General features: G+C 42.6%; 1 protein-coding gene across 3 annotated transcripts in view; it reads right to left on the minus strand.

The window, feature by feature from the left end:
• Nucleotides 1-24,919, minus strand: part of EPS8L3 (EPS8 like 3) — a 98,379-nt gene that overhangs the window by 68,171 nt on the left and 5,289 nt on the right. For 2 of the 3 annotated variants that reach the window (XM_053454303.1, XM_053454302.1), the window contains exons 2-7: nt 20,548-20,589; nt 6,166-6,242; nt 5,616-5,680; nt 4,427-4,582; nt 4,199-4,342; nt 4,029-4,105 (exon numbers count right to left, since the gene is read on the minus strand). In XM_053454303.1, coding sequence (XP_053310278.1) covers nt 4,029-4,105; nt 4,199-4,342; nt 4,427-4,582; nt 5,616-5,680; nt 6,166-6,242; nt 20,548-20,573 — 545 coding nt within the window. In that variant the 5' untranslated portion in view covers nt 20,574-20,589. The remainder of the gene's footprint in view (nt 1-4,028; nt 4,106-4,198; nt 4,343-4,426; nt 4,583-5,615; nt 5,681-6,165; nt 6,243-20,547; nt 20,590-24,919) is intronic. The other variant, XM_053454304.1, reaches the window with a different exon arrangement.

A 24,919-nucleotide genomic window follows, 5' to 3' on the forward strand; every position in this document is an offset into this window, starting at 1 on the left:
CGTCATCCTCTTATATGTCGACTTCTTAAGGGTATTCGTTTTTATCGTCCTCCTGCTTCGCGCTATACTTCCTTCTGGGATGTCAATTTAGTCTTGGATTTCTTAGATCAGTGGGGTCCTAATGAGGATTTATCTTTGAAGCAGTTGTCGGCTAAATTAGTTACCTTACTTTGTTTGATATCTTGCAAACGGGTTTCCGATGTTAGAGCATTGGATATTACTGCTCGTTCTTTTGTGCCGGAGGGTGTGCGGTTTGATATTTCTCGCCGTACCAAGACTTCTATTTCATCAGTTTTTTATCCGGCTTTTCCTGATCGGCCCCAGCTTTGTCCGGTGCGGTGTCTTTGTGCTTACGAGGATCGTACTGCTTCCTTCAGGGGCGTCAATGTTGCGCCTTTATTCTTATTTTGTTCGCCTCATCTTCCGGTCTCTACTGTTTCTCTCGCTCACTGGGTCAAGTGGCTACTAGCCCAAGCGGGTATCGATGTTACTGCTTTTGCGCCTCATTCTGTCCGAGGTGCTATGGCTTCTAAAGCTTCCTCCTTAGGGTGTCGCTTGGAAGATATCATGAAGGCGGCTGACTGGTCCTCTGAATCTACATTCCGTAATTTTTATTTTCGGCCCATTCAGCACTTGGCTTTATGAGTAGTTCATCAGCTTTGAACTAGCATAATACGAAGCCTCTGTGTCTTAATAAAATTACCAGATTTTACTATTACATGACGCAAAGTCATAATTTTATTAATGACATGGAGGCAAGTATTATTCCCTCCCTCCCATACCCTTGTTTTTTCTAGGGTGGTTGTGTTTTTCCACCATGTGGTAAGTTCTGTTGTTTGACGGTGAGTGATTTTCTATGTGGTGATTATTGCCTTTATTGCGGTGTGTTATATTATTTAGCCTTCTATACATCTTTTCTTGACATACATCTATATTGTTGTTTATAACCTGACATTTGGTTTCGGGCCCGTTTTACCGTATGTCTTTCCATTTTTTCACCTTGAGGCGTTTTTCTGGAGGTTCTTCTGTTCCTGTTTCTACGCTTGTGGATGTGCTGTTCGTGTTTTCAGTCTTCGGGATCTTCGGTTCCAGCAAGAAAGAGGAGCATTATGGGAATGGGCGTGATGTTATTAGAGGCAATATCTGCTTATTGGCTGTTATTGTTTTCCTTGTTTAATATCTCTTTGCTGCTGTTGGGAATAAAGAAAGAGAATAGCATAATACTCGCCTCCGTGTCATTAATAAAATCATGCCTTTACGTCATGTAATAGTAAAATCTGGTAATTATCTTAGTTATGAAGAAAGTCTATAAAAGTTGAATTTGTTAACACTCTCTATATTTTACATCTTTATTGTTCTTACTGTAAAGAACCATTTATGCTGCTTTACGTGAAAATTCCCAAAGCCTGAATCAATTACCTTTTTTTTGTACAGTCCCATAAATGGACAGGTCAAGATAGGATTGTTATTTTATGATATCAAGTGTCATCTAAGATGCCTTTTTAATGTAAACAAACTAACTTCCCTAGACCCTCTTCATTAACCCTTTAATGACAAGACTGTTTCTTTCTCGAAGTACATTTTGGGACAATGGCTCTTTTAAAATTTTTCAGTGTTGCTGTTTAGCTGCAATCAGGCAGCAGGGGGATGTTGTGTCAGGTGCCCACACTTGTGTGGGGACCCAATCAACACACAACCCTCTTCCCTGAAGCTGCCTGTGGCAGCTGAAAACGCGATTGCTGGTTTTCCGGCAATCGCGTTTTCAGCCTACAGAATCACTCCGTGGGAGTGATCAAAGGCTCGGGGGTGGCTGTGCTGGTCTTCCCAGACACCTGGGCAGACAGCAGCAGCCGCGTCCCCACGATCACCATGATTGTGGCGATGTGGGGGCATTTTTTTGGGATGACGTACCTGGTATGTCCCGGTCTGCAGGGAACATGTAGCCAGGAAGTACCAGGTACGTCACCGGTACGGAAGGGGTTAAAGGAGGAGTCATATCACCAATATACCCTTAATTAAATAACACATTGCATAAATGAATAATCATAAGCTGTATGAACAATTAAATAAACAAATAAATAAAATACATAAAGAGAGAATAATGATAAAATGTATATGAGCTAATATCAGTTAACATATAAATTGACCAACCTTGATAATATAATGTCTAAGGTGTACATATGTGCTGCAAACTAGAAGACTGAGACTGACTGCCGATAAAATTAGTTTACTTGATCATCATCTAATAAGATGAAAAATGAAGAAACATTTTATGCTTTAATCAAATTAAGTCAAACAAGCACCTTCACTGTCAAATAGCTCTAAATGATGTGATTTAGAGCTATTTGTCAGTCTCAAAAAAGGGTTAAACACAATGTTGTTGTTTAGAGCTATTTGGCAGTGAAAGAACTTGTTAGACTTAATTTGAGTAAAGCATAAAATGTTTCTTTTTTCATCTTATTAGGTGATGAGCAAGTGAACTAGTTTTATCTGCAGCCAGTCTCATAAGTGGTTTCTAGTTTGCAGCACATATGTACTCCTTAGACATTATTTTTTCTATTCCCTGTCTATTGCCCCCCTCATGTTTAAAGTTACCCAATAAAGTCTGCTTAAGTATGGTTTTTGGTGGAGTTATTTGAATTTGAGTTGGATTTGGCGGTCTCGGTTTTGCAGAGTTGGATTATTTTCTCTGCATCTTCGTTTTGTATTGATTTTTGGCATGGATGCCGGATCTGAAGTCTGCTGACCGGGTAAGCCTACCCCCCCTTATATTTGGAGGGATATATATTGTTTAATATAGACACCCTAAGTAATTTCAAATGCTGGTATTTTAACCCATTCCATGTATTAATTCTACTACCACCCTTTGTCCAACTTTGTGGCAGTAATTTAATTTGTGTTATTAATCACATAAATTGTACTTCAGGTGTGAATTTACTGCTCCTGGTATATGTCACTGTCACACAACATCCCAATATGTGTTCAAAAACAAAAAAAAAAGTGATACCACCCATGCATGGGTTTGTCGGATTGCAGAAGGACATTTTGTCCTTCTGCCACCATGTCCTATTTGGGGCATCTTTGAAGCCAGTCAGTTCAACTTATTCCATCAAATCATATATTTTTGAAAACTAGACACTCCAGGGCATTTTAAACGGTGTTATTTTAACAATTTCCCTGCACTAATTTTACCTCCAGCCTTTGTCAAAATTTGTGGGGATATTTGTGTTCAGCAACATCTCTTGAGTACAGTGATACCACCCATGCATGGGTTTGTCTGGTTGTATGAGGCTAAAGGGCCACATTTGTGAAGTGCACTTTTTTCATTTTGGTCAGTCTGCCTATGCCCTATTTGGGACATCTCTGAACCCGGCCACTCCAATTTACCCCATTAAACCATTCATTTTTTAAAGTAGACACCCCTTGGATATTTGAGATGCTAGTATTTGTACTCTTTCCATGTCAGGATTTTTGGTAAGATAAAGCCCTAATTTTAGCACTTGCTCATAAAAATATAATTTTTTTTATTTTTTTTTTATGTTACCACATTTGTATAATTTTTTTTTAGCTATTTTTATTCCATTTTTTTTAAATTATTTTTTTTTGATATTTTACTAATCAGATTGTGATTAGAAAGCTGGGCTCCATTGACTTGCATGGTTGAATGCAGTACCTGCAGTACCAGATTTCTCAAGAGGTTGTGGAGAGACCTTCTTGGAAACTTGTTTATGTTTTTAAAGGAAGCCGCCATCTTGTGAGAGGTAAAATCTCTCGCAATGGTGCTTGTGACCACTCTCCACAGCGGTCACAGTGCGTCCTGGGGTGGATGTTTGGTGACGCTGAATGCCTCGCTATTGAGGCATTTAAGCAACACCATTAAAGCTTAGAAGGTGTTCGTTTAATAAAATGAGTACTGGTGTCCATATATTGTTATGCACAAACCTGACAAAAAGAAAGGCAGAGAATAGGTTGTCAGATAATAATAATGAGTGAGGAGGTCAGTGAGTTTGAAAGACAATTATATATACCTGAGAACATCTTTGTATTTGTGGTTTCCTTTCCATTGTGTCAGGGCTTTCTCTAGGTTTGTGTGCAAAATGTCAGCCTAAGGACATAGACAAGTGGTGAGAGATTGTAGTTTCTGTACCTCTGCCAAAGCCTATTATTCCCTACATTTTGGTTGCGTTGCCCTGCTTACCGGATGTTCATCACACTGGAAAAGGAATATGCTTGATTTTCTCTTGTCTTGGATAGTAATAGTGAGGATTGAATTATATGTTGAGTACCCCATTACTGAACACGAGCTCTGGACATTCTGCAGGGGAATTCTTTCTAGACTGTCCTGTAATACATAATTAATATTATAAATATGAAGTGTTGATTGAAGTTCACAGTAAAGTATCTTTAATATTGAGGTTCCTTTTACCCGGGTCTCCATGTCGTTTAGCATCAGTTCTCCATCTTTCACTTGTAGGAGCAAATCTTGACCCCATATTCTACCTTCAGCATCAAGCAAACGAAGATGGTTCAGACACTCCTCTACATTGTGAATATTGTCATCCAAGTCATATGTTAAGAGATGCTAAAAACAAAATGGTGCTAATCAGAATTATTGGAGTCATACAAAGATTTTTTTGCAGTGGTAGGCCTTTTTAGAATTAGACTAATAATGGTGATTACATAATTCAAAGTTCCCAACTGAAGAAACAAATCTATTACACCATGCAATTCTATCAATGTCAAAAATGACATGTGGCTGTCTCATCCAGGCCTCAATGTAGACTGGGGAAAATATTTGTTCTGTTTGGCAGTGCCGCTTTTAGGCATTGAGGTATTGTAGTTAATACAGTACTTCGATAAAGCACTAAGTTTTACCAGCCAGAAGCAAAAGTTAACTGTTAGATATATTGCAAATTGTAGCTTCTGTCAGGAACCATGGGGGCTTGAACAAGCAACCCTGTGTATCATAGGTGTTAAATGTAATATTTATGTCACCAAGTGACTTGAGTTGCTGGACTCTCTGCCACCCCATGGACATATGATGTCTCCCTGTTCCTGTCATACCTGCCTGTCTTTCTCACAATCAAGGGCCTATATAGACTGGGCATGCTCCCAGCCCCTTTGTTAGAGCATTGCAGTTCTTGGTCTTGTTTATTGATTCCTTGGATTTTGATAGCATAACTGATTCTCAGGTTTTGAACCCTGGCGTGAACTCTGACGACCATGCTGATTTCCCATTTGCCTGTGAACTCCACTTTACTGTCTAAGAAACATTTGTATCTATCTGCTCCTAAGTTCCGCAGACAGCAAAGATCTATCACCATCCTGACTAGCTTCTACTTTTGCTTCTCTAGACCATATTGCCATCTGCCTGTTTCACAGACCCCGTTACTGTCTGCCTGTTTCACAGACCCTTTTGCGGGAAACCTATTGTTTCTTCTTGCTGTTTCTACAGATGGTGCTAAAGCGAATGTCTAAGGATACAGCAGACAACTGTCTGCAACCAGGCACATTACCACCCAACTGTCTCCAGCAGAGTTCTGAGCCCGACCCTGCTCCTGCACTGAGACTCGAACTTGACCCAGAACATGCAGTAGTGACAACATTGTCCTTACTTCCACACGATGTTGAAAGTTGTCTTCAGCCTTAGTCAAAGACTGAGCATATTGTTTTCTCTGTTCTGCATAGGAGACACAGGTATAACATGAAATCTACAAATATTTATTAACATTCATGAAGAACAGTTCAAAGCTTTTTCTAGATATGTGCATGTGACTTTCCAAATGAAATTATTACAAAATATTTAAAGTGTGCTATTAGAGGAGAGTGGGGAACAACTTTTGATTTGTTTAATTAGCAAACATGGTTTGCATCTAAGGTATGATGGTTTATAATGTAGAATGACTTTCCTATTACTATTACACTACAGTATATATATTTGTGGAAGGTTTTTGCTGAAATGTATAGGACCACCAATTAGCGGTGGCTAGAGGAGGAGCCTTCACTGGCAGAGGCGTCGCTAGTCTCCCGTGGCATCTACATGATGCCTGTGTGCTGGTACTGGACATGATTTTTTGATGTGATCAAGGGTGGCATCAAAAATGCTGAAAATAATGTAAGGTGCATTCTGTAAGGAGACTCCAGTGGAATATAGGAAGCCCTTACCATAAATATTCTTGGCAGATGGTCGACTGCTTTTGATACTCTGTCTTGAGTAATCTGCTTTTTGTCCAAGGGCACTACTATAGGAAGAAAGAGATTAAAATATACACAATATAACATACTGTTCATACGCATTACCTGTGAAATAATCCCAAATATCACAGGTTGTATGTCCTAAAGATAGGTGAGCTGATCATTGTGTCGTGCTCAAACCAGCAAAAGTCTGCACCGTGGCATTGCTCTGTGAACTGTTCATGAGCCAAACTGGACTTGCCCGCAAAAGTCCTTTCAAGCATTTGCTCTGATGGTGATGAGAACCGTTCCACTAGAACATACACTTTCATTAGTTAGAATATCTAGCTGGCTGATTAACAATGAGCTATTGTATTGGTTACTACAGGAGGTATGATAAGGAGTCTAGGTGTTTGTCTAATAAATTGGTTTACTAGAATAACATAGCTGGAACACATACAGCTGCCTGAAAACATTTTATGCAAAAACTAGAACTGGAAAAAAATGGCACAATATATTTATGAATTTATTTTTAATCTCATATTAGTAATAAGAGAAAATGATGGGAGTTCTCTTAAACATCAGATTCCTGTAATCCTCAACACAATCTAATGTGCTTAACACACTCATCTAGCAAGGTAATCACTCTGTAACCTTATTGTATACAAAATGTGTTCCCAGTAAGGAATATCATGTAGTTATATTTAAAAAAAATATCCTAGGCTGTCTAGGACATCATAAAAGTGTCAGCATGTTGCGGCTGGCACCTTTTGGCTCAGGGCCCCCCAGCCCCTTGTGCCCTCCCAGTAACAAATGCACTGAGTGAATCCAGGTAAGAAGTACCTTTTCTAAACAATATGTATGTTTATATGCATGTGAGCATTAATGTGTATGTAATCATGAATGTCTATGTATAGGAGTACGTAAGCATGAATGTCTATGTATAAGTGTATGTGAGCATCCATGTATAAGTGTATGTGAGTATCCATGTATAAGTGTGTGCGAGCATCAATGTCTATATTTAAGTGTATTTGAGCATCAATGTATATGTATACGTATGTACTAGCATGAATGTATTAATGGTGTGAGGTGGGTGTTAACATGAGTGTGTAAGTATTCATGTTAGCATGAATGTGTATATGTTGTGTTTATGTGTAGTGCTTGCTTGTTGCCTTGCTTGGATGGATGACACTGGCTTCTGTACAAGCATGATATCATCAACTGGGTGGAGCTGGCAGGTACATAAAAAGGCAGTTGACAGTTTTTCTTGGTAACGGTTAGCAGACAGTATAATAAAAGCATCAGTTACATATTGAAACCGTCATTGCATTATTACATAATTAAGAACATTACAATTGGTGATGAGGATTCAACAACAAATTCACACTATAATGCCTTTATTTGGAACAGTGGAAGAGTTTGACCCTGAAATTGGATTTCCTGGACTGAAAGGTTAGAGCAATATTTACTCGCTAATGGCATTGGAGATACTAAGTCTGTTGCTGTCTGTCTCACAACTATTGGTAATAAAGCAAACGATATTCTAAAAGTCCTGATATACCCAGACAAGCCGAGCAACAAGTCTTTATCTGAAATAGTACAGATTTTAAACCAACATTTCAAACTGCAGCCATTACAAATTGCTGAACGTTTAAGTTTTATAATCGACACCAAGGGTACATGAGACTGTGTCTGCGTTTGCACTCAGCTTGAAGAAATTGTCTAGCTCCTGTAGGAGATGAATATGGCTCTTAGAGATCAGTTTGTTATGGGTATTGCTACAGAATCGTTACAAAAGAGTCTTTTGACAGAAGAGAGCCTGAGGTTTCATAAAGCATTAGAGCAGGCATGTCCAAAGTCCGGCCCGCGGGCCAATTGCGGCCCGCGTTCCGGACTGATGCGGCCCCCTAGTGAGCCACGGGACTTGGCGTCATCAGCCGGCGCAGGGAGAAGGAAAGCGCGAGATCTGGGCTTTCCTTCTCCCTGCGCCGGCACACACAGCCACACAGCGGTGGGCGCGGCTTCAGTGTTGTGCGCCGGGATCTGTCAACAAACCCCGGCGCACAACAGCTGTTGCCGCGCAGATCGCAAGGGAGCAGTATCGGAGGTATTTACCGGACATCCGGCTTAAAATCACTCAAGGGAGCCGGATGTCCGGTAAAGACCTCCGATACTGCTCCCTTGTGATCCGCGCGGCAACAGCTGTTGTGCGCCGGGGTTTGTTGTCAGATCCCGGCGCACAACACTGAAGCCGCGCCCACCGCTGTCCGTGCCCTCTGAACCCCGTGCCCTCGGAAGAAGACAGAAGAACTGAAGAAGAAGAGGAGCGAAGAGCATGAAAAGGAGCTGTAAGGAGAAAAGAGGAAAGGTAGGAAAGCATACAGTGAGAGTGGATTGGTGTATGTGTGTGGATTGGTATATGTGTGGATTGGTGTATGTGTGTGGATTGGTGTATGTGTGTGGATTGGTGTATATGTGTGGATTAGTGTATATGTGTGGATTGGTATATGTGTGGATTGGTGTATATGTGTGGATTGGTATATGTGTGGATTGGTATATGTGTGGATTGGTGTATATGTGTGGATTAGTGTATATGTGTGGATTAGTGTATGTGTGTGGATTGGTATGTGTGTGGATTGGTATGTGTGTGGATTGGTGTATGTGTGTGGATTGGTGTGTGTGTGTGGATTGGTGTATGTGTGTGGATTGGTGTATGTGTGTGGATTGGTGTATATGTGTGGATTGGTATGTGTGTGTGGATTGGTGTATGTGTTTGGATTAGTATATGTGTGGATTGGTATGCGTGTGGATTGGTATGCGTGTGGATTGGTGTATGTGTGTAGATTGGTATGTGTGTGTGGATTGGTGTATGTGTGTGGATATGTGTATATGTGTGGATTAGTGTATATGTGTGGATTGGTATGTGTGTGGATTGGTGTATGTGTGTGGATTGGTATGTGTGTGTGGATTGGTATGTGTGTGGATTGGTATGTGTGTGTGGATTGGTATGTGTGTGGGGATTGGTGTATGTATGTGTGTGGATTGGTGTATGTGTGTGGATTGGTATGCGTGTGGATTGGTATGCGTGTGGATTGGTATGCGTGTGGATTGGTATGCGTGTGGATTGGTATGCATGTGGATTGGTATGCGTGTGGATTGGTGTATGCGTGTGGATTGGTGTATGCGTGTGGATTGGTGTATGCGTGTGGATTGGTGTATGTGTGTGGATTGGTATGTGTGTGTGGATTGGTATGTGTGTGGATTGGTATGTGTGTGGATTGGTGTATATGTGTGGATTGGTATGTGTGTGGGGATTGGTGTATGTATGTGTGTGGATTGGTGTATGTGTGTGGATTAGTGTATGTGTGTGGATTAGTGTATGTGTGTGGATTGGTATGCGTGTGGATTGGTATGCGTGTGGATTGGTGTATGCGTGTGGATTGGTGTATGCGTGTGGATTGGTGTATGCGTGTGGATTGGTGTATGCGTGTGGATTGGTGTATGCGTGTGGATTGGTGTATGCGTGTGGATTGGTGTATGCGTGTGGATTGGTGTATGTGTGTGGATTGGTGTATGTGTGTGTGGATTGGTATGTGTGTGGATTGGTGTATGTGTGTGGATATGTGTATGTGTGTGGATTGGTGTATATGTGTGGATTAGTGTATATGTGTGGATTGGTGTATGTGTGTGGATTGGTATGTGTGTGTGGATTGGTATGTGTGTGGATTGGTATGTGTGTGTGGATTGGTATGTGTGTGGGGATTGGTGTATGTATGTGTGTGGATTGGTATGCGTGTGGATTGGTATGCGTGTGGATTGGTATGCGTGTGGATTGGTATGCGTGTGGATTGGTATGCATGTGGATTGGTATGCGTGTGGATTGGTGTATGCATGTGGATTGGTGTATGCGTGTGGATTGGTGTATGTGTGTGGATTGGTATGTGTGTGTGGATTGGTATGTGTGTGGATTGGTATGTGTGTGGATTGGTGTATATGTGTGGATTGGTATGTGTGTGGGGATTGGTGTATGTATGTGTGTGGATTGGTGTATGTGTGTGGATTAGTGTATGTGTGTGGATTAGTGTATGTGTGTGGATTGGTATGCGTGTGGATTGGTATGCGTGTGGATTGGTATGCGTGTGGATTGGTGTATGCGTGTGGATTGGTGTATGCGTGTGGATTGGTGTATGCGTGTGGATTGGTGTATGCGTGTGGATTGGTGTATGCGTGTGGATTGGTGTATGTGTGTGGATTGGTGTATGTGTGTGGATTGGTGTATGTGTGTGTGGATTGGTATGTGTGTGGATTGGTGTATGTGTGTGGATTGGTATGCTTGTGGATTGGTATGCATGTGGATTGGTATGTGTGGATTGGTAAATGTGTGAGAGTGATGGGTGTTATGCTGTACCATTTCCAATGTATTTTTCATTATATAATTATGCTCTAAAGTACATCATAACTCCCATCACTCTATACTGTTCCATACAGTGGCAGAGCTGGGAGACAGAGGCCTTGCACCCCCACCGCAGGACTCCTGAAAGGTAAGTGAACTTCAAAGAGGGAGAGGGTAGATAGTTAGGAGGGGTAGATAGGGAGAAGGGAGTGAGAAGGGGTAGATAGGGCAGAAGGGAGCGAGAAGGGGTAGATAAGGCAATCATACTCCTATCATGCCAAGTCTGCGACTGCCTCCTGGAATCTGGGTATGCCTGGGCATGATAGGAATGTGATTGCTGTTAACAATTATATATATATATATATATATATATTGTTATTTAATTGTTTTGTCCTATTTTGGTGTGTTACTTACTTTAAATAAAAGTGTTAGATTTTTTTTTATGGTGTGTGTGGGGGGTCATATTCAGTTTCGGCCAGGTAGTTTTAAAGTGTGTGTGGGGGGGTGCCACATACAGGATCCGCCCCGGGTGCCAAATACTCTAGGTACGCCCCTGCCCTCCCCTACACAATTTCTTCATCAGATGCCCTTGTGGCTGTGTGTGCCGGCGCAGGGAGAAGGAAAGCCCAAATCTTGCGATCTCGGACGTCGCTAGATTTGGGCTTTCCTTCTCCCTGCGCCGGCACACACAGCCACAAGGGCATCTGATGAAGAAATTGTAGGCAGTGGCGGAACTACCGGGGTCGCGACTGCGACCGGGCCCTGGAGTTCTGCCAGTCAGTGGGGCCCAAGGGGTGCCGAGCGGTTGCTGAAAAAGGAGAGTGAGAAAGGGATAGATGTGGTATGCCGTTTTCAATAAACTTTGCATAAAATAGTTAATTTGCATTTCATTTTAAGGGTTCAGAAAATGTCAGGCAAAATGGTCGGCCCTCGCACATGTTCACTTCATCAAATCTGGCACTCTTCGAAAAAAGTTTGGACATGCCTGCATTAGAGATTGCTTCTGTTTTTGAACAAGCCACATCATTTTTGAACAAGCAACATACTTGTTCATTACAAAAACAAACATTACATGTTAACTGTTACAGATGTGGAGCACATAATCCTGGAGCTTCTGAGTGCAGATTTAAAAATGCTTGTTGTCATGCCTGCGGTAAAATAGAACACTTAACCCCTTAATGGCAAGACTGTTTCTTTCTCGTAGTACATTTTGGGACAAATGCTCTTTTAAGATTTTTCAGTGTTGGTGTTTAGCTGTAATTTTCTTCTTTCTCATTTTGTGCACCCACACACATTATATATTGTTTTTTTCCAGGGCAAACAGGGCTTTCTTTAGCCCCTTAACGACAATCCACGTACATATACGGGGTTGCCGTGCAACGTGTTAACGACAATGCCCGTACATGTACGGGCTGACGTTAAATAGCTGCCGTGCTTGTTCACAAATGTTAAAAAAAAAAAAAAAATATGGTAACGTAAAAATCCCCACTGCCACCAAAAAAAAAAGTTTTTAATAAGCAAGTCCTAAAATTCTTTATCTTTACAAAAATTCCAGCATGAAAAGAGTTAAAATATTTGCATTACAAATGTTTCGTATTAAAACATTAAGTTCTACTTACCGAGAGCTTCTTTTCCCTGCCAATCCCTGGTGACACTATGAGAGACTCCTCCTCCGTACCTGAGATAGGGCAGGACTCAAAACATTTAAAAGGCCCCTCCCCTCCTAGCACCCTCAGTGAATATCAAAGACCACACAGGAAAACAGAATCGCTGCAAAAACAAACATTTATTGAAAGGAAGGGAGGGAACAAAACGTGTCACCAGGGATTGGCAGGGAAAAGAAGCTCTCGGTAAGTAGAACTTAATGTTTCCCTGCCATCCCAGGTGACACTATGAGAGATATAACAAAGAAGAAGGGTGGGAAACAAAGAAACTCAGGGGGAAAACACCGCCCCAAGAACCGTACGACCGAACAGGGCATCCTCCTGAGCCATCTGATCGAGTCTATAATGTCGAACAAAAGTACTTAGAGATCCCCACGTAGCTGTTTTACAGATGTGTTCAGGCGAGACAAGACATCGTTCAGCCCATGAAGTGGAAACTGCGCGGGTAGAGTGGGCACGAATCCCTGGAGGGGGAACCCCGCCAGCTGCTGTGTAAGCTAAACAGATAGTAGACACAATCCATTTCGCCACCGTACGCTTAGAAATGCCAAGACCTCTACTGGGACCAGAAGAGGCTACAAACAAACTAGATGATTTGCGCACAGGCTGCGTGCGTTCCAGATAAATAGAAAGACATCTTTTTAAGTCCAACGTATGGAGCGCTTCTTCTTCTGCCGATTGAGGGGACGAGAAGAACGTAGGCAACACAATTTCTTGGTCCCTGTGAAACGCCGTCTGTACTTTGGGTGAGAATTCCGGGGGCAAGGCGAGGATGACCTTATCCGGAAAAAAACGCAGAAACGGTTCTTTCATAGAAAGGGCCTGGAGTTCACTGATACGCCTCGCAGAGGTAATGGCCACCAGGAAGGCCGTCTTCAGAGACAACAGGTGTAGGGACACTGATTGAAGAGGCTCAAAAGGTGGCAACATGAGCCTGCGAAGGACCAGGTTCAGGTCCCAGGGAACCATCTTGGAGACAGGGCGAGGACGAATACGCACCATAGCCTTGGAAAAACGCCTGATGATTGGAACAGAACTCAAATCAAAGCCAAGTAAAGCACTAATGGCAGCAATCTGAACCTTGATGGTAGAAGGCTGAAGTCCATGGTCAAACCCCGTCTGCAAAAATTCCAGAATAGCAGCTGGAGAACACTCTGAAGGAAGAATTTTCCTGGATCCACACCAGCTACAAAACTTCTTCCACACTTTAATGTATCTGAGGGATGTAACCTTCTTACGACTGCGCAGAAGAGTTTCCGTAACCGACTCAGAGAAGCCTCGAGACCTCAGAATTCTCCGTTCAACCTCCAAGCCGTCAGCTGAAATACCGCAGGATTTGGATGAAGGAACTGACCCTGGTGAAGCAGGTTTTCCCAGGCCGGGAGCCGTAGGGGTGGTGCGTGGCTGAGTGAGACTAGGCCCGCGTACCAGACACGTCTGGGCCAGTCCGGGGCAACCAGTATAACTGATGCCCGGTCGAACTTGATCTTTTGCAGAACCTTGGATATCAGAGGCAATGGAGGTTGAAACTTCAAGTCTGAGCGAAGGCATCCACCGCCAAAGGCTGGTCCCGAGGATTGAGAGAAAAGAACGCCGGAACTTGAGCATTGTCCCTGGAGGCCATGAGATCTATCTCGGGCATTCCCCACCGTTGGACAATCATGTGGAAGGCTGCCGGATGCAAAGCCCATTCGTGGCTTTGAACGGGAGTTCTGCTTAGAAAGTCGGCTTGGGAATTCAAAGCCCCCTGAAGGTGAACCGCAGACAAAGTCATGAGACGTGATTCTGCCCAAAAGGAAATCCTGAGAGCTAGACGCAGTAGGCGAGGACTTCTTGTACCCCCCTGCTTGTTGATGTAGGCGACAACCGCCGATTGTCGGAACGAAGCAGGATGTTGCCGCCAAAGAGATGCTTTTTCCAGTGATGAAGGGCATTCTCCACCGCCAGCAGCTCCAGGCAGTTCGAGGGTAGGAGCTGAGTGGCAGGCGACCAGAGACCTTGAGCAAAGTCGTCCCGATAAGTTGCCCCCCAGCCTGTACTGCTTGCGTCCGTCGTCAGGAGCTCTTTGGATGACCAGGCCCATCGTCTTCCCGAGGCCAGAGTATCTCGTAGGAGCCACCAGGAGAGGGATGCCTTGACATGCGGAGGAAGACGAACCAGTCTGTCCAGGGCGAATGGGTTCTGTTCCATCAAATGAAGAATATGGTTCTGAAGGACCCTCATGTGAGCCAGGGCCCAGGGAACTGCATATCTTGCTGAAGTCATCTTGCCGAGAAGAGACATACACCGCCTTAGTGGACTTTTCCGTGCAGAAAGCACCTTGCAGGTTAGGGAATAAATACCGCTGATCTTGCTCGAAGGAAGAAAAGCTTTTCCTTCGCAGGAATCCAGGCGAAGGCCGAGGAACTCCAATCGTTGAGAAGGAACTAACTTGGACTTCTCCCAATTTAGAATCCAGCCGAGATCCTGAAGCGTCTGGACCACCCGGGAAAGGTGAGACTGAAGGAGAGTCGCTGAATGCGTGTGAATCAGCCAATCGTCTAAGTAAGGGATGACCGAAATGCCCTGACGTCTGAAATGGGCCACCACCACTGCAAGGAGTTTTGTAAACACTCTGGGGGCTGGAGACAGTCCAAATGGCAGGGCTTGAAATTGAAGATGACTGATTCTTGAACCCCAAGGAATAGCTATCCGCAGAAACCGATGATGGGAGGGATGCATAGGAACATGAAGATACGCATCCTTTAGGTCTATGGAGACCATGAAGTCCTGAAGGTTTAGAGAGTCCAGTGCTGATCTTATGGTCTCCATCTTGAACCTTAGGAAACGAAGGTGACGGTTCAGGAAACGTAGGTCTATAATGAGACGAAACCCCTTTGGTGATTTTGGAACCAAAAAGACCCGAGAATAAACTCCTTGACCCTGTTCCTGCCGGGGCACAGGAATAAGGACTTCTGTATGTACAAATTGATGGACAGCAGACAGCAGGAATCCCCGCTGTTCCAGGTTCTGAGGAAGGTGGGAGATCAAAAACCGGTCTGCAGGTTTGCTTTCGAATTGCAGTCGATAACCCTGGGATATGATGGATCTCACCCAGGAATCCTTGGTGATGAGGAACCAATAGTCCACGAAATGCCGAAGTCTTCCTCCCACTGGGATGACTGACGAGTCATGCAAAACCTTTGGGATCCTGGGCCGCTTTGGGGAAGGCGAACCTGTCGTGTCTAGCTCTCTCACGATGGAATCTGCCCCGGAAGGCATGCTCCCTTGCAGGGCGAAAGAAACCGGAACCATAATCCCTGGACTGGCCTGGAAAGTATGGACGAAAGGACTGCCGCCTCCTGGAAGCAGTTCTGCGTAGAGGCATCCAATGTTTATCACCAGTCGTCTTCTCAAGCAGGGACTCCAGCTCCTCGCCAAACAGAGACCCTCCTTTAAAAGGGATATTTAGCAGTCTGTTCTTTGAGGCATTGTCAGCCCCCCAGGCTTTAAGCCATAAGGCCCGTCTGGCCGCCACCGAAAGTGCAGAGGCCCTGGCTGACATCCTGACATTTTCAACCGAGGCATCGCAGAGAAAATCCACTGCCAATTTGAGAGCAGCAATGTTCTTGAGGATAGTTTCTCTAGGCGTTTTTGCCGCAACCTCTTCCTCGATCTGTGACAGCCAGATTTTAACAGCTCGAGACACTGAGGCAGATGCTATGCCAGGTTTAAAAGCAGCAGAGGAAGCTTCAAAAGATTTCTTAACGGCTGCTTCAGCCTTCTTTTCCATCAGATCCGAGAAATGAGAGCCATCCTCCAGCGGCAAGGCAGTCTTTCTGGAAACTTTCATCACCGCGGTGTCAACCAGCGGAGTTGCACAAAATTTTTCAAAGTCCTCCTCAAACGGAAAGAGGCGTTTACCCGCCTGGACAGGTTAACCCTCCTCTCTGGATGATTCCACTCCTGCTTAATGATGTCGGATAAGGCAGGGTGCACAGGAAAAGAAGGTGACTGCTTGGAGAAGCCGGCAAAGAAGTGATCCTTCTTAGGCGTCGCTGTTTCCTCCAAGTTCATGGCAGACTTTACCGCAGAAATGAGAGTATCAATTTCTTCCACCGGGAACAAATAGGAACTTTCCTCTCGGATTTCACCTTCCTCAGAAGAATATTCCTCCAGCTCAGGATAATCAAACTCGGAGTCAGAAAACTGCTGGTAACCCAGGAGCGATGGTTCCCGAACTGCCGGAAAATGGGAAGGAGCCGATTGACGAAAAGCCGAAAAGGTGGACTGCATCTCCTCCTTAAGCCAGGCCAAAAACTCTCTCCCACCAGAGGCTTCCGAATCCGCAACGGACTTTAGACAGGCAGAACAGAGCTTTTTCTTAGCATCCTGCAGAGGCCTGTGACAACCAGAACACTGCGCATGTTTTGATTTAGTTAAAGCCTTTTTTGGTCTCTCCTCAACAGAGGGAGGCTCAGAATTATCTGGAGCAGACATAATCAGACAAAATGCAACAGCACCGTCAGAAAATATATAATAACCCATTGTCAACTCACCACACCGCTTAAATAGCTCCAAATCAGGCTACAAGCTGCAACAGCAGCAAATCTGGCGCCAAAATTTTGAATTGAAACGAAAACGAGGCTTGGAACGCATACCGGACATGCCTGGCGAACCGAGCCGGAAAAAGCAGAGACGCCATCTTTAAAAATGCTGAGACGCCGAGCCGCGGCGTCTAGGAACAGCGAACGGCAGTGGAAGCAGCGGGGAGCTGAGGGAAGGAAGCCGGACGGATCACCGCACAGCCAAGGTAAGTAAGCGCCGGGCCGCGCGGCACCAGCCACAGGCTAAGGTGCAGAGACTACCCCCACCCGAGGGGGCTTAGCCCTAGGGAGAAACGGCTCAACCTAGAGCCGAAATAAAATAACAAACGGGAGACGAGTCCTCCCTACCTGATGTAGGGCAGGAAAAAACACTGAGGGTGCTAGGAGGGGAGGGGCCTTTTAAATGTTTTGAGTCCTGCCCTATCTCAGGTACGGAGGAGGAGTCTCTCATAGTGTCACCTGGGATGGCAGGGAAAAATGCATGCGTTGATGGGGTAAATTGTATTGGCCAGGTTCAAAGATGTCCCAAATATGGGACATGGGAGATGTAGGATCAGATGTCTAAATGGCATAAAAATACACACCTCACAAAGGCGGCCTTTTACCTCCCAAATAACCCTACAAACCCATGCATGGGGGGGTATCACTGCGCTCAGGAGATGTTACTGAACACATATTGGGGTGTTGTTTGACACGGACATATACCAGGAGCGATACATTTATACCTGAAGTACAACATGTGTGAAAAAAATACAAAAAAAATGTACTACCTTAAAGTTTCACAAATGCTGGTGGTAAAATTAGTGCATGGAAAGGGCGAAAATACCAGCATTTCAAATACCTTGAGGTGTCTAGTTTTAAAAATGATAAAATGTGACTTTTTGATAAAAAATGACTTAAAAAAAAATATTTTACTCATCTGCAAAAACTAATGGAAAAACGTTCTGCCCCATGTGCTATTTCAGGTATCTTTGAGGCCGACCAATGCAATTTACCCCATCAAACCATATCTTTTTGAAAACTAGACACCCCAAGGTATTTCAAATGCTGGTATTTTAACCCTTTCCATGCACTAATTCTACCACTAGTCTTTGTCAAACTTTATGGTAGTCAAAAAAGTTATTTGGGAGGAAAAAGACCACCTTTGTGAGGTGTGTATTTTTTTGCCATTTTTTGGGAAAGATATAGCGCTAATTGTTGGACTAGCCTCAATGAAGAGCCAGATTTGCATCTAGCTCCCCCCGAGTTTAATGGTCTGTTGTTTAAACCGTGTGAATCACGGCGATCGGAAGGTCTGAAAGACTTTTTTTGGTTTGCCTGGACAGCCTCACTTGTGAGGCTTCCAGGAAAACCGTGATGCCGCCGATCGCAGCGAAAACGCCGCCATCAACAGCAAATAACGCTACCACGTACATGTACGGGCATTGTAACTAACACATTGCATCGTGACCCCGTACATGTACATGGATTGTCGTTAAGGGGTTAATGAAAACTTGCAGAGGACATCAGCAGAATGTACCTAACAAATCACATAAGAAAGGAAATTATCACATGGCTTATAGAGAAAACAAATCATATTCAGAAGGGTACCTGAATTTTCAGCTGTTAACTGTATACACCATGGTAGGAAGGTCAGAGCCTTTGACTATCCTGGTTAATATGGAAGGGAAATACTTAACCATGGACATAGATACTGGGGCTGCAGTTTCAGTTATGACAGTCAATGACTGGATAAAGTTAAATATTCCAATATCTCTACAGCCAACTACTTTAAAGCTACAAACATATACTAAAGAAATATTGACACCGGTAGTATGTGCATCTGTGCCTGTGTGTGCAAATGGTAAAACTTCTAATCCTACACTGTACATACTTAAATCAGGTAGACCACCTATATATGGAAGAGACTGGATACGGGCCCTTGGCATGCCTGAGAGTCTCAACAAAACTAAAGTCCATCTTATGGAAGTTGATCGTTCTCAATGGATTGAGAACATTAAAATCAAATATGCCCCTGTGTTTGAAGATGTTCTGGGAAAAGTTAAGAACAAAAGGGTTCGGTTACAATTAAAACCTGGAGCTAGGCCAAAGTTTTACAAAGCTCAGACATCACAGTACCATTTACTTTAAAGGCAGGTCTCTCAGGTGGTTGGAGTCTCAGTTGCTCTGAGGCAATGGTGGCACATATTCTTGAAGTTTGTGAAGAACGCTGGCGTACACACTGAAGCCATGAACACTGCCAGGCCAGATCGTAAAGAAGAAAATTAAGAAAACAGAAGAGGAGAAGAAAGCAAAACAGACTAAGACAAAAAAAAGAAAAAGAAGAAGATGGAGGAAGAGAGGGAGGAGCTGCAGGAGGGGAGGCAGAGAAGCAGGAAAAGTTAAAGAAAAAATTGTACAATTGTTAGAAATCATTCGCTTAAACTGTGTTGCTTTAATGCAGCGATGTTGAGGCATTCAGCAACACCGAGATCAGCATCAGGGGCCATGTCTGGCCCCTCCCCGGGGCGTCAACATCCGCTATACACTGTATGACGGTGGACGGCAGTTTTAACAGTTTAGGAGGCAGTCAAATAATTTTGACTACCATAAAGTTTGACAAAGGCTAGTGGTAGAATTAGTGCATGGAAGGGGTTAAAATATCAACATTTGAAATACCTTGAGGTGTCTAGTTTTCAAAAATGGTTGGATGGGGTAAATTGCATTGGCCAGCTTCAACAATACCCGAAATAGCACATGGGGCAGAATGACCAGATTTGAAAAAAAAATGGTTTTAAAATAGCAAAAAAACATAAAAACATTGGGTATTTCTAAACTCAGGACAAATAGTAAAATCTATTTAGCAGGTTTTTTCATTAGCTTTTTGGATGAGTAAAAGATTTTTCAAATAAAAGTGAGAGAAAGTTTTTTTATTTTATTTTTCATCATATTTTCTTTTTTTAAATTAGATAATGTGATCAGAAAAAATGATATCTGAAGAAAGCCCTTCTTGTCCTTAAAAATATATATATATATAACTTGTGTGGGTACACTAAATGAGTGAGGAGAAAATTACATCTAAACACGAGCACCGCAAAAGTGTTAAAACAGCCTGGTCCTTAAGGGGTTAAAGCACTTACTACTGGTTATACTATTCCAATTCACTGTATTCAAAATGGCTTGTACTACACATTGACATTTTGGGGACATTTGACAAGATTATTTTGGGCCACATATGCCAATAAATACCTTGAGAGCTAAATTAGAAAAATATACAAATACATACAGTTTCAGTGTGGTACTGAAACAACTTGTATGAGGTTAGCAGGGTTTAAATGGATTGACCTGAAATACAGAAGTTCATTGTTTTGTTCTGCATTTTTTAAATCTGCAATTTTTGATGGACATAACAAATGTCATGGTGGGTTAAAGATGATGGAAAACCCTTCCACTTAAAATTAAGGGGGTAGCAGAAGCATTAGTAAACACTAATCTACATCCGCCAGGCTTGTTTTTCCCACAGAAATCTTGTGGCGCTGCCACCACCACACGGGATTCTGGGTAGGTGTATGCAAATAAGGTTAACACATCCACTTTAAAAATGGATTCCAATTTGTGATGGTGCTCAAAAGTCAATTAAAAAAATAAAGGAAACATTATTAATGGATCTTTCTTATGAACTTAACATCCGTTAGCTTCTATAAAATGTATATGCAAAGATTTAGTTAAGAGAATAAATAGTAGTACTTACTCATGTGAACTTATGTAATCATTCATTTTAACGTGGGCAATACTAAAAGAGAAGAAATAATATATTACACATTGGCAGTTTCAATATATTGCATATTACACTTACAGTACATGGTCTGTTAGTTAAAAATAAACACAAAATAGCAAAAACAGGAAGCAATCAAAATTGTTCCGTGAAAAATATTGGCTGCCTTATCTGCTTTTATGTAAGGCAACATTTCAGTATCAGCTTGCATATACCTGCTACAAAACCGGATTTAAGTAAACATACTTAGTGATAATATGTCTATTCAAATGCAAAAAACAGAATGTTGCAGAATCTTGTAATACCTTTTTTATTGGACTAACAGTATTAAAAATAATAGACGAGCTTTCGGGAGTCCTCCCTTTATCAAGTCAAAAGCATTTCTGACCAAGCAAGTGAAAAAACACAGTTTAAAACTGACCAGTACATGTTCTGATACAGGGTTAAAACAGGGGTTAAAACAACAAGGTAGAGAATTTGCAGACAAAAAACTAAGAGGGTCGTAAATAGTAAATAGTGGCATATACTGCACAGATAAGGCGGGGGGGGGCAGGGGTAAACGTGTAGGAGAGAGAGAAGAAGAGAAAAAAACAAACAAAAGCACAGGTCATAGGAAGTTTTGATAGTGTGCTAAGAAGCTCAAATCCACATTAAGTCCTCTGTTTTTACAATCATAAAAATGTATCATTTTGGCTTCAAATGTCTTTCTTTCTTGGGTGTTTTTGAAATGACCTCTCAGTGTTTTGATTTTAAGGTCATGTATGGAGTGACCGGTTTGGGTAAAGTGGTGCCCAACTGGGGTGCAAAAGTTTTCTTCATCATGATGGTTGATGGAGTATCTGTGCAGATTCATCCTTTTATTAAGTTGCTGGCAGGTTTCACCGATGTAACACCCTATTGTACATTTGGTGCATTGAATCATGTATACAACATTCTGTGAAGTGCATGAGTATGATCCTTTAATATTGTATGTCTTGTTGTTGTGGGTGGCTGTGTTGCTGGTACAGATGTGTTGGCAAAGTTTGCATCTAGCTTTGTTGCATGGTTTGCTTCCATTATCTGTGTGTGTAGTTTCAGTGTAGTTTCAGTATGTATGCTACTCACCAGCTTTTGTTTGAGATTAGCTGGTTGTCTGAAGGCCAAGATGGGGGGTTCAGGGAAAATTTCTTTTAACACCACATCCTCTGCTAGCATTGGCTGCAGATCCTTGATGATTTTTCGGATTTCTTCTAGGGTAGGATTGTATGTGGCTACCAAAGGTATGCGTAAGGATGTTTGTTTGTCTCTGTATTGCAACAGGTGTTGGCGTGGTGTTTGTAGCGCAGAATTAATTTTCTTATTGATGATCCTGGGTTTGTATCCCTTTTGTTTGAATGTCTGAGATAGTGTTTTTAGATGCATGTCTCTGTCATCAGTGTTGGAGCAGATGCGGTGGTACCTGGTGGCTTGGCTATGAATGATGCCTTGCTTTGTGTGGGATGGATGGAAGCTGGATTTGTGCAGGTAGTTGGATCGGTCTGTGGGTTTTCTGTACAGGGATGTATGTAGTGTGTCCTTGTTTATTGTGACAGTTGTATCCAAGAAGTTTACACTTTCTGTGGAGAAGTCCATTTTGAGTTTGATAGATGGGTGAAATGTATTGAATGAGTCATGAAACTTTCTGAGGTTTTCTTTTCCGTCCGTCCAGACAATGAAAATATCATCAATGTAGCGATAATATTTGTAGGGTTTGTGAAGTTGTTTCAAAGAATCGTTGTTCCAGGTCATCCATGAATAGATTGGCATATTCTGGTGCCATTCTCGTCCCCATGGCAGTGCCCATGGTTTGCAGATATATATTGTTGTTAAAACTGAAGTAGTTGTGTGTGAGGATGAATTCTATGAGTTTGGTAATGGTTTGAGGACTGTATTTCTGGTTATGAGTATGTTCTGAGAGGAACAGAGAGCAGGCTTCAATTCCATCTTTGTGTGGGATGTTGGTATATAGAGATTCCACATCCATGGTTACAAGTATGGAATTGGCAGGCAAGTTTGTAATTACAAGATTCTGCAACATTCTGTTTTTTGCATTCGGACTAATACGGCTACCCCAAACTACAGAACTATGTCTATTCAGAAACACAACTGAAGAGCTTGCGATTTTAACTGAAAAAAATAAATATAAACAACATTATGCTTTACGAACTTAATACACCCAAATAACCTTGTTTTTCTCAATCTCTGTATAATCAAAGATCAGGACCCTCCAACTTCCCTCTTTGAAAAAAAAGGTATCCAATATTTAAGATTATGCAGAAATTGTTCTAGTATGCAGGACTACATTATCAAATCAAAATAAATAAGACAATGATTTAAAGATAGGGGCTACCCTAATAGAATTCTCTAGAGGGTATATCAAAGGGCACTCCACAGTAACAGATAACAGCTCATCACAGATAAAGCCTCATTACAAACAACATATACAATTATAAGATGTATAGGCACCTATGATGCAGTCTGGGATCAAATAAAATCAATCCTCAACATGGAATGTACAGATTGGAATGTACTAGCTTATGTACTTATGTACCTTAGGCCCAAGTATAGACATAACTCCAGGAAGAACAGCTAACTTGAGAAACCTATTAGTTCACTCTTATTTCCAAGAAAACAAGACAGTCAACTGGTAACCAAAGGAACATAAAGATGTAGAACATGTAAAGGATGTGATTTTGCGAGACCCACAATATTTTTAACAGCTCTATTGCCAAAGAAACTTTTAAAATATTAATATCCCAATTAATTACAAAAGCATATGAGTATTGTATCTTATTGCATTCTCTATACAATATGTAGGGAAGACACTTGTAGGGAAGACACAAAATCTAGAAGAGAATTACTCAAACATATAGGAGCATGTCGCAACAATCTGGATACATCAGTCTCCAGACATATAAGAACCTTTCATAATGGTGATATAAAATGTCTCAACTTCACACCTGTAGAACAAATCATGTTGGGTAGGAGGAGGAGAAACCTTGATAATTTTCTGCAAAGAAACAGAATGGATTCATAAATGAAAAACCCTCAGTCCCAGAGGACTGAATGAGGGGTTCACATTCACTCCATCTATTTAATACAAAAAATAATTATACCAATACATTTGGTCTATGATCTCAAGTCTAGCCTACACTGATACTGTCTGATCCTGATTGACAAAAGGGGTGCATGGACATGTGGAGAAAAATAACAATACAATAGTGTAATAGGTTCAGAAATATATCTGTGTGGTGAATAAATATTGCACTCACAAGAGTAACTGGTAAAAGAGGCTCATCAGATAACGGCTGTTCTTCATAAATTCTGTAATGTAGATAGTTACCACGCGATGACGTAATCGCTCGAGGACGCGATTGGGCCAGAACTGTCACGTACCTATACCCCGAAACTTGAAGAACCGCAACTTCACCCTGGGAGGTACCGAATGGGAAGGCCCAAAGGGAACACCCAGGGCCGAAGAGATATTGAGCAGCCAGAGGACAGGGTATAGGCAAAATAATTAAGGCAGTCTCTGAGGAGTAGATGGCAGTAGCGTGGACAGTGAAGGTAGCACCGGAACTGCAAAACGGAATGACGAAGTCAAGCCAGGATTCGGTACACGGAGGAGTTAGTCAGACAAGCCAGGATTCGATACACGGAGGAGTTACTCAGACAAGCCAGGATTCGATACACGGAGGAGTTACTCAGACAAGCCAGGATTCGGTACACAGAGGAGTAAGTCAGACAAGCCAGGATTCGGTACACGGAGTAGTAAACAAAGCAGGAGCAGCTAGCAGCACGTCAGACTCAAAGACCACACAAGGGTAAAGTGCAGCAGACCAGCAGGCTTTTTAAATTAGGAGCCACACCAAGCCACGCCCCCGGAACTGCACAGGAGATTGCTCAGGCAGCAACACCCCCAGTCATCTCCCAGCCTGGGCACGCCCCCTCCTATGACTCACACGCAGGTTGCTAGGAGACATGTGGCTCGAAGCAGCTACGCTAGTTTTGCTGCTATGCCGCAAATGTGAAGAACGGCGCCCTGACATGGATTCTCCGGAGAGGTAAGTTGTGACAAGAACACCACCGGGAACCTTCAAAAATGGGACAAACGGACGAGGACTTATAGACTGCAGCTTTATTTTACTTTATTTTATATTTGTATATTATCTGTATTTTGCGCCTGAATAAGTTTGGTGAAACGCGTTGAGATTTTTTCCATTTCTATACGGATACTTCCTATTTCGTTGGATGCTTGCTTCTATACTGCGCTTTTAGCGTAACAGCCGTTATCTGATGAGCCTCTTTTACCAGTTATTCTTGTGAGTGC

Source organism: Spea bombifrons, chromosome 2, assembly GCF_027358695.1.
Source record: "Spea bombifrons isolate aSpeBom1 chromosome 2, aSpeBom1.2.pri, whole genome shotgun sequence".
Taxonomy (NCBI): Eukaryota; Metazoa; Chordata; class Amphibia; order Anura; family Pelobatidae; genus Spea; species Spea bombifrons.